The sequence below is a fragment of the Blennius ocellaris genome (assembly GCF_963422515.1).
Source record: "Blennius ocellaris genome assembly, chromosome: 21".
Lineage (NCBI taxonomy): Eukaryota > Metazoa > Chordata > Actinopteri > Blenniiformes > Blenniidae > Blennius > Blennius ocellaris.
The window spans coordinates 692,449-702,434 of record NC_137670.1 but is presented as its reverse complement, the minus strand read 5'-3'; the positions used below and the strand labels follow the sequence as shown (position 1 = coordinate 702,434).

Below are 9,986 nucleotides of genomic sequence, written 5' to 3'. Positions count from 1 at the left end.
CCCCTCCTTCACCCTCATGCTCCTCCCTCTGCCTTTGCTCCTCCCCCTCCTCCACCCTCCCTCCCTCCAACCCTCCCCCTCCTTCACCCTCATGCTCCTCCCCCTCCCTCCCCCCACCTATATGAGAGAGAGAGAGAGAGAGAGAGTAAAACAGAGGCTTTATTCTTTTTTTGGGGTGGGGTGGGGGGGTGAATGGGAGTATGAGGGGGTGGGGGGGTGAAATGGGGGTATGGGGGGGTTGGGGGGGTGAAATGGGGGTATGGGGGGGTTGGGGGGGGGGGACGGCACAGATTCTGAGCTCACACACAAACATGGATTAGAGGATCAGGTCACGGCAAAACACAGAAATCCTCTGAGAGGTTTGAGCAGAGGACAGGGAGACTTTATGGACGGAGACATGAGGACATGAAGGCATGAGGACATGAGGACATGAAGACATGGGGACATGAAGGCATGGGGACATGAGGACATGGAGACATGAGGGCATGAGGACATGAAGGCATGGGGACATGAAGACATGGAGAAATGAGGGCATGAAGACATGGGGACCTGAAGGCATGGGGACATGAAGACATGAGGACATGAAGGCATGGGGACATGAAGACATGAGGACATGAAGACATGAGGACATGAAGGCATGGGGACATGAAGACATGGAGAAATGAGGGCATGAAGACATGGGGACCTGAAGGCATGGGGACATGAAGACATGAGGACATGAAGACATGAGGACATGAAGGCATGGGGACATGAAGACATGAGGACATGAAGACATGGGGACATGAAGACATGAGGACATGAAGACATGGAGACCTCAGGTGTGCGGCTCCGCCCCCAGCAGGTCATGTTGGCTCCGCCCACCAACCAGATGCACATCGTTTAAAATGAGAAACAATGAAAATATGACGAGAAACACCAAAGACATGAACTCTGATAGAGAGAGAGGAGCTGCTCCTCCTCTCCTCCTCCTCCTGCTCCTCCTCCATCTGCTCCTCCTCCTCCTCCACCCTGAGACGCCCCCTGGTGGCAGAACTTTGTATGACAGAGCTTCAAACAACGGCTGGAAGCCAGACTCTGCACTATGGATGTAAACATATAACATATAACATATATATATATATATATATATATATATATATATATATATGTGTGTGTATATATATATACATATATATATATGTATATATATATATGTATATATATACATATATATATATACATATATATATATCTCACACTTTTTAAAGGGAACATTCTGAAATCATTTCAAATTAATTGACAAGTTGAGACATGAGCTTCAGAAATATGACGAAAGGGAAAGAATCAGTAAAGAACAAAGTTGAAGAAGTTTTCGTCATCTAAAGACGAAGAGTCAAAAAAGACGAAGTTCAAAATGTAAAAAGTTTCACAATCTGAGTAATGTGATGAAAATAATACTAATGTGGACAGAAGACGGGCGGCGGCCATGTTGTCTCTGGTTCTGTCCTCTTGGTCCTCTTTACTGTTTTTATGAAATGTTGAGGATTTAGATTAGTGGATCGTTGACTGATCGTCCATCAGACGGAATTAAACACACACACACACACACACACACACACACACACACACACACACACACCCTCCTCCCTTATCGCGACAATCATCACTTTCCAACACAATGTGAACTCTCAGTTGCTCTGTCTGTGTGTGTGTGTGTGTGTGTGTGTGTGTGTGTGTGTGTGTGTGTGTGTGTGTGTGTGTGTGTGTGTGTGTGTGTGTGTGTGTGTGAGAGAGAGAGAGAGAGAGAGAGAGAGAGAAATGGGGGTTGTTTTGGAGGCACTAATCTGACCTTGTTCTGAAAAGAGTTTTATCCTCACTGCAGGGGGCCGACCCCCCCTCACCTCACCCCCCCTCACCTACCACCACACACACACACACAGTGGTCTGACAGCAGTCGCTGTTTCCGGCGGACCATATTTCCTGACGGACTTGCGGACGGAGTTCCGTTTTTCTAACATTTCCTGACTCTACGGAGTTTTATTGAAACATGAATAAAGTTCTGCTGAACGATTAATGTCGTCACGTGTCTTCAGTTACCAGCAACGTTGATCCCCGTGCTGAAATCGTCACAACGTCGCCTGTGCTCCTTCGTCCATTGTTTGGTTCCGTCACAAAATATCGTCCCCCGGAAACAAGGCCGGTTCTTCCGGTCGGACAATCGGGAGAATTCAATGAAGCCTCATCGAATGGACTTGAATTGAAATATTTAATTGTCACTGTTACCGCGCATGTTATTTTGTTATTTCTTTATTTTCCAACAGAAAAACTTCTGGACTGAAGGAGTTAAAATAATCCCTGGAAATAATAAATGTAAAATAAGTCAAAAACTCTCGGCTTTGTCTCGCCTTCAAAATATTGTGAAACGTGGAAAAAGCTTCGGTCAACAGTCATTTGTTGGTCCACATGAGAACTCACAGACAGGAAGTCCAGATTGAGGCCAGAGTCACGTGGTCCAGGGTACCAGGGTCACCGTCGCCCCCAGCAGGTGACGGTGCTGTCCGGGGTACCAGGGTCACCGCCGCCCCCTGCAGGTGACAGTGCTGTCCGGGGTACCAGGGTCACCGTCGCCCCCTGCAGGTGACGTGGTCCTGAAGTCTTCCTCCACCATGTTCACCAACTGCACCACCTCCACCTCTCAGAATTAATTTGGTTTTAACAGATAAACGCGACTCAACCGAGTCTCTTTCTTTCTTTCGTTCTTTCTTTCTTTCTTTCTTTCAGGCAAAGAAACCAAAGAACTTTGATCATCAGTTTGTTCCAGAACAATTAACGGTCAGTGAACTGAGCCTGAAATAGAAAAGTTAATGTAGACCTCCGTGTGCCGCTAAAACAATCTCTTCATTTATTCTTGCAATTCAGCCTCCACCCTCCACCCAGCCTCCACCCAACTCCGTACACAGAAGCCCTTGACTCGACCTTCATCCTCGTCATCGTCAGTCTGAATTCACACGTCATGTTTGCTTCAGCATCAGTTCTTTATTTTCACTCTTTATTTTTTTTAATTCAAACTTTACATCAGGCGTCGTTTTCCCAAACTGAAGGTGTTGAAAACTTCAACAGCAGCAGCTCAACACACCAGAGCAGTCGGTCGGTCTGCATGAGGAAGAGTCCGGTGGAAGTTTTAGAAATTCCAGTCTTTGTTTCTCATTTCTCATTTCTCTTCGTCTACCGGAGCTTCGCTGCTCCACCCAATGTGAACAAACACCACCTTCCAGAAGCAACAGCCATTCTGATTTACTCTCTACATGAACACAACAAAGGAGGGAAAACAAAAGAATATTTACATGACATACTATACATGCATCATGTCAGTCGGGACGATCTGCCTCTGTAAAATAAATACTAATAATATTACCTGGATCACAAAAGGTGGTTTTCCAATGGCTGAAGTTTCAAAATGAAACTAGAGAATTAATGCTTTATAGCTTTTTCAAACTGTGGAACACTTCAAAGCTCTGCAGCCTTTCACAAAGGAAACAACAGGACTTTGAAATTAATCTTCAAAAACTCAGGTGAGTTTCTACAATTGCATATTCAGGCCCCGGGTCAGACCAGCTGACGTAGCTGGAGGCTGGAGTCGTTACCGAACTACAAAAAATACTGTTGGTGTTGCAGCTGACGGAGCAACGGGTGGAGAAGTGGTGGTTGTTCTCTCTGTGGCCACCAGGGGGCGCCGCCGTGACGAGCCGGTGGTCCCAACGTGTGTGTGTGTCTTCATTATGAGAGAACCAGCCGGACGCCTCCCAACACACACACACACACACACACACACACACACACACACACACACACACACACACACACACACACACACACACACAGGTCACTTCTTGTTGGCGATCCTCCTCTTCCTGGTGGCCAACATGTCGTAGAACGGGTCCCTGCTGATGCTGGCTCTGTGGAGGAGAACCAGGAGAACCCAGGAGAACCAGGAGAACCCAGGAGAACCAGGAGAACCAGGAGAACCCAGGAGAACGTGAGGCGGCGCCAGAAATACGACAAAGAGCAAAGTGGAAGCGTCGTACAGCTTGACGGATTTAAATCAGTTTCATAGCACACATGGAAATAACCTATATAAACATATATGTTTTAATATAGGTTTTGAATATATGTGACGTATATAAAATTGGCCGTTTTCCTATATTTTATGCACATATATGTACATATATGTGCATATATCCTCGTATAGGTTCTTTCCATGTGGGAGGAAGTCATGAAGCAGCGACTACAAAATAAAACCACCAGTTTTACCCCCAATTAAGACGCTGAACTTTGAGTTTTCAACAGTTTTTCTATGTGATTTTAGTGGTTTAATCATTCTTTTATAGTATTTTTATAGGAGAGGAGTTTGAGTTGTTTGTGTTGTTTGATGTGTTTGTGTTGTTTGAGTTGTTTGTGTTGTTTCTGTTGTTTGATGTGTTTGTGTTGTTTGTGTTGTTTGTGTCTCACGCCGGCGGCGAGAAAAAAAAAAAAAGCTGAGAAATGGAGCTGATTTCCTGGCAGCTGAACGTCTGACGTGCTGAGTGTGTGTGCAGGACGGTGAGTCAGGTGTGTGTGTGTGTGTGTGTGTGTGTGTGTGTGTGTGTGTGTGTGTGTGTGTGTGTGTGTGTGTGTGTGTGTGTGTGTGTGTGTGTGTGTGTGTGTGTGTGTGTGTGTGTGTGATCTGCTGACCACAGGACAGTCTGCCGCCTCACCGGCTGAGTTAAATCTGAGTGTTTGTGAGGAAGTGCTGCTGCAATCACTTTAACTGCACATGAAGCACATGAAGCCCCCCCACCCTCCCCCCTCCCCCCTCCCCCCCCACCCTCCCCTCTTCACAGAGACACACTGTAAATGGATCCACACTGACTGGTCTCTTACTTGATGGACTTGATCCACTCGTCCTTCTCCTCCGGGGTGGGGGCGGAGATCCTGTACACCACATGGTTCCCCTCCACCACCCGCCCGTCCGCCTCCGTCTTACAGGCCTTGATCACCTGACCTTTGTGGTTCTGGTTGTAGAGTTCAAAGCAGTTCTGGGGGGACAGGAGGAGACGATGGGTGTCTCCTAGCAGTCTCTCCAGTCTCCTAGTAGTCCCTCCTGTCTCCTAACAGTCCCTCCTGTCTCCTAACAGTCCCTCCTGTCTCCTAACAGTCCCTCCTGTCTCCTAGAAGTCTCTCCTGTTTCCTAACAGTCTCCCCTGTTTCCTAACAGTCCCTCCTGTCTCCTAGTAGTCCCTCCTGTCTCCTAGCAGTCCCTCCTATCTCCTAACTGTCCCTCCTATCTCCTAACAGTCCCTCCTGTCTCCTAACAGTCCCTCCTGTCTCCTAACAGTCCCTCATATCTCCTAGCGGTCCCTTCTGTCTCCTAACAGTCCCTCCTGTCTCCTTACAGTCACTCCTATCTCCTTACAGTCACTCCTATCTCCTAACAGTCACTCCTATCTCCTAACAGTCCCTCCTATCTCCTAACAGTCACTCCTATCTCCTAACAGTCACTCCTATCTCCTAACAGTCCCTCCTGTCTCCTAACAGTCTCTCCTGTCTCCTAACAGTCTCTCCTGTCTCCTAACAGTCCCTCCTGTCTCCTAGTAGTCCCTCCTGTCTCCTAACAGTCCCTCCTGTCTCCTAACAGTGCCTCCTATCTCCTAACAGTCCCTCCTGTCTCCTAACAGTCACTCCTATCTAAGCTAAGGAAAGGAGGCTCAATGCTTCCTTATGAACCTCCTTTCCTAATACCTTTCCTTAACTCCTTTAGGAAGCCTCCTAACTCCTTTCCTAACTCCTTTAGGAAGCCTCCTAACACCTTTCCTTAACTCCTTTAGGAAGCCTCCTAACACCTTTCCTTAACTCCTTTAGGAAGCCTCCTAACACCTTTCCTTAACTCCTTTAGGAAGTCTCCTAACACCTTTCCTTAACCCTGTGACATGATCCACATGGTAAAGGAAAAGTGGACAGGAAAGGAGATAGGAAGCAGCAGTGACTCCAGGTAAAGACAGAAGCTAAATGTTCTAAACAGTGAAGTAGAGGAGGTTCTGCTCACGGGCTTGCGGGGTTCCTCCACCTCCCGGATGCTGAGGTTCTCCAGAGGAATGATCCCTCGAGGTTCTTTGTCCTGCAGACAAAACGTCACAACGTTGTCGTTCAGCCTCCAGACGACTCCTCCGCTCAAAACCTCGTCGTTTCCTCGTCTTTAAACACAAACAACAACTGAGCTTTGTTCTCTTTCTACACTGAAGCCAGAACGTCGGGGAACTTAGTCCTCACAACCACTGGGTGTGTTAAAAACAACGTCACGTTTAAGTGTGACGGCGTCGGTTATTGCGAGAAATGTTCTAAACGGGGAGTCGGACGTTCAATTCTTTCAATTTCAACTCAGATCTCAGTTTTAAATTCACTAAATTCACTGTTGGACAGATCAACTCCAATGATTCGTCAAGATTTGGCCTCAATCAGTCAGAATTTACATCATTTTGCTTTGTCGATGACATAATTACTGCTGTTTCTACAGTAAACTGAAGGCATTCATTCATTCATTCATTCATTCATCCATCCTGGTCATGGAGAGCAGCGCCCCGGGACCTGGAGCCCCCCCACGCTTTCATCCTCCACTGCCATCATGTCTCCAAGGCCAGATGTGTGTGTGTGTGTGGGGGGGGGGGGGGGGGGCAGACCTTGAGGAACAGCCCAGTGCTGTGCTTGTCATCTTCCTCCTAATGAGGGAACGTAGCAGAGGGAGGAAATGCCCAGCTGGCTGTGTGTGTGTGTGTGTGTGTGTGTGTGTGTGTGTGTGTGTGTGTGTGTGTGTGTGTCTGCGGGGGGGGGGGGGGGGGGGGGGGCTTAGGGCTGAGCCGGACCAGATGTGTCTTGTAGACTTTGCAGATGTTTCCTCCAGTGTCTCATGTTAATTGCTGGGGTGACGTTTGTTCAGGTCAGAGGGGCTGCATCTGTTAAACAGCAGAGACGTGTGTGTGTGTGTGTGTGTGTGTGTGTGTGTGTGTGTGTGTGTGTGTGTGTGTGTGTGTGTGTGTGTGTGTGTGTGTGTGTGTGTGTGTGATTTGGGAGTTGTTGCACACGCAGCTGCACAAACCTCAATATGCCAAACTAAATAAAATGGCAGATTGAGTGAGAATCTGAGTCTCATCATGACGTTTTACATTCAACTTTATATAAATTAAAGTTTTTATCAGCTGCAGAGACACAACATGCAATTTAATCACCACTAAGTGATGTACTGACTGACGTACATTGAAAAGTAATATATGACTGTTATATACTGTTATATAATGTTATATAATGTTATATACTGTTACATAGTGTTACATACTGTTATATAATGTTACATAGTGTTACATAATGTTACATAATGTTACATACTGTTATATAATGTTACATAGTGTTATATAATGTTACATAGTGTTATATAATGTTACATAGTGTTATATAATGCTACATAGTGTTACATAGTGTTATATAGTGTTATATAATGTTACATAATAAGAAAGTAAGATGATATCGGATTGCGTTTGTGGCTGTATTAATACGAATTTAGCTTTTTATAGTTTTACACAACATTTGAGGTGAAAACGTTTCGTTGTTCTGTTTTTATTCGAGAAACGTTTTTTGCGGAAACACTGCTGTTGATGTGATTGTACGTTGGGCCACCAGAGGGTGCTGTTGGTAGTTTTCATAATGACCCCCCCCCCCCCCACACGCAGTATGACCGTCTACGGCGAGGGTGCAGACCTTCGTATGGACGCACGGTCAAGTTGCATTGCTGTCACAGGTGAACTCGCAGTGTTTGAGCCGTTTCCATGGCGACGGGGTGTTTTTGTTTTTTTTTAAGTCCCACCTGATAAAGTTGCATTTTTTTAGTGATTGCAAGTAAACGGAAACCGAAAGTTTCTTTATCGTGCGTCTTCATTGGCCGTTTCCCGGCGGGACTTTACAAATGGAGCCTCTCAACCAACCGTCGCTTTGAAAAACAGATTAAGAAAATTCCTTTCGGTTGTCATGACGATCGTTCGCCCACGTCAATCCGCCCACTTACTGTCGTGTATTCAAAGTAGTAGAGGCAGTTGTCGGTCAGAATGAACCACCTTCTCTTCCACGTCTTCACCCGGCCGCCTGCGGGGGGAACAAACGACACTTCAGGACAAAGCAGCAAGGCGACGAGGCGACGACCCTGCAAGGCGACGACGACCCTGCAAGGCGACGACGACCCTGCAAGGCAACGACGACCCTGCAAGGCGACGACGACCCTGCAAGGCGACGACGACCCTGCAAGGCGACGACGACCCTGCAAGGCGACGACGACCCTGCAAGGCGACGACGACCCTGCAAGGCAACGACGACCCTGCAAGGCGACGACAACCCTGCAAGGCGACGACGACCCTACAGGTGATGTCGACCCCGCAGGCGACGACGACCCTGCAAGGCGACGACCCTGCAAGGCGACGACCCTGCAGGCGTCGCCAGACCCTGCAAGGCGACGATGACCCTGCAGGTGATGTCGACCCCGCAAGCGACGACGACCCTACAGGTGATGTTTACCCCGCAGGCGACGACGACCCTGCAAGGCGACGACCCTGCAGGTGACGACCCTGCAGGCGTTGCCATACCCTGCAAGGCGATGACGACCCTGCAGGGTCGTCTCGCCTGCAGCCGTCAACGCCAGACCCTACAGGCGACGAAGACCCTACAGGCAAATACGACCCTTCAGGAGGCCTCAGCTCCATGTGCCACATCTGCTTCTTGAACCCAGTGTTACCTTCCAGAACCCCCACCCCCCCCCCCCACCCCCCAACCCCCCCCCATCAGTAGGGAAACTGATGCAGGACCGAACACGTCCATCTGTCTCCATCATGAGACAATGAGGATTATTAGACTTTGTGTGAATGACATCATCAATGACATCATCCGTGAAGCAGCGACTGTTTCCTCTGTGATCACAGACACACAAAGTGTCGACGTCAGCGTGTTGCTCTCACGGCGCCGAGCCGTTAGTGATGTCATCAACATGGCAGGTTCTGACCCAGATGTTCGTTGTGCTGAAGGAACGTCCAGCATCTTTATTCATCAGCAACACGTTTGTCACTTTACTTACGTTTTCACTCAAACTAAAGCTCAAACTTCCACTGTTATTGATTCTGGACGTCTACTGAAGGACCGGCGCCGTTTTCAGGTTGGAAATACACATTTATCATGAACGTCTTTGTTTGTGGCGCCACACTGACGGTGGAGGAGGAGGAGGAGCTCATCATGCGTCTCACAGCAGGAAACATTTTTAACATCTGCGCCTGTTGTGCCTCCTTTACTTTGCCGCCGGAGAAGAACCGCAGGAGAACCGGCGGTCAAACGGGTGAATCAGCGGCGACGTGCTGCCGGGGTTTGGCGGCGGCGGCTCGGCTTCGTTATGAGAGCGGGTGGAGCTTCACAGCAGCGGCGCGTCGGACTGAACGCATGCTAGCAGAGCGCTTCACGCTAACAACCACAGGCGACGGGCTTCATGATTGTGATTTGATTCAATGACTTGGTTGAACAGATTCACGTTCACGTGAAGACGCTCTGCGCCGGCGGAGAGCGTCCAGCCTCCTTCAAAGCCATGAGGATTATGCAGCCAATCAGCATGCAGCATGAGGGCGACCCCCCCACTGTGAACAGCTCCGTCATGTTGACGGAGGAACCCAGCAGGTCTCGGCCTTCAGTCACTTATTTTAGCCACTTGTGGCGCAGAAAGGAGGTGAAGGGCGAGTTTAGAGGGCGGCAGCACTGAAAGGGTTAATGTCAGCGATGGACTGGAGGGCGGAGGAGGAAGAAGGAGCGTCACCTACCTCCTGATACAAGGTTTAACAGTGAAGAGACACAGGACAGGATGATAGAACAGAACAGGATGAAAGAGATGAAAGAACAGAACAGGGGTGGAAAAGAAAAAGGGGCAGAGTGAGAAATGGAAAAGACAGAAGAAG

The 9,986-nt window shown here is 48.3% G+C and overlaps 1 protein-coding gene across 2 annotated transcripts in view; it reads right to left on the bottom strand.

Moving 5' to 3' along the window:
• Positions 1 to 3,006: 3,006 nt before the first annotated feature.
• The window catches only part of LOC308146097 (cytohesin-3-like), a 28,327-nt gene continuing 21,347 nt past the window's right edge, over positions 3,007 to 9,986 (bottom strand). Inside the window, exons 10-13 of one of the 2 annotated variants that reach the window (XM_080517746.1) lie at positions 8,069 to 8,145; positions 6,062 to 6,133; positions 4,900 to 5,054; positions 3,007 to 3,935 (exon numbers count right to left, since the gene is read on the bottom strand). In XM_080517746.1, coding sequence (XP_080373872.1) covers positions 3,863 to 3,935; positions 4,900 to 5,054; positions 6,062 to 6,133; positions 8,069 to 8,145 — 377 coding nt within the window. In that variant the 3' untranslated portion in view covers positions 3,007 to 3,862. The remainder of the gene's footprint in view (positions 3,936 to 4,899; positions 5,055 to 6,061; positions 6,134 to 8,068; positions 8,146 to 9,986) is intronic. The other variant, XM_080517747.1, reaches the window with a different exon arrangement.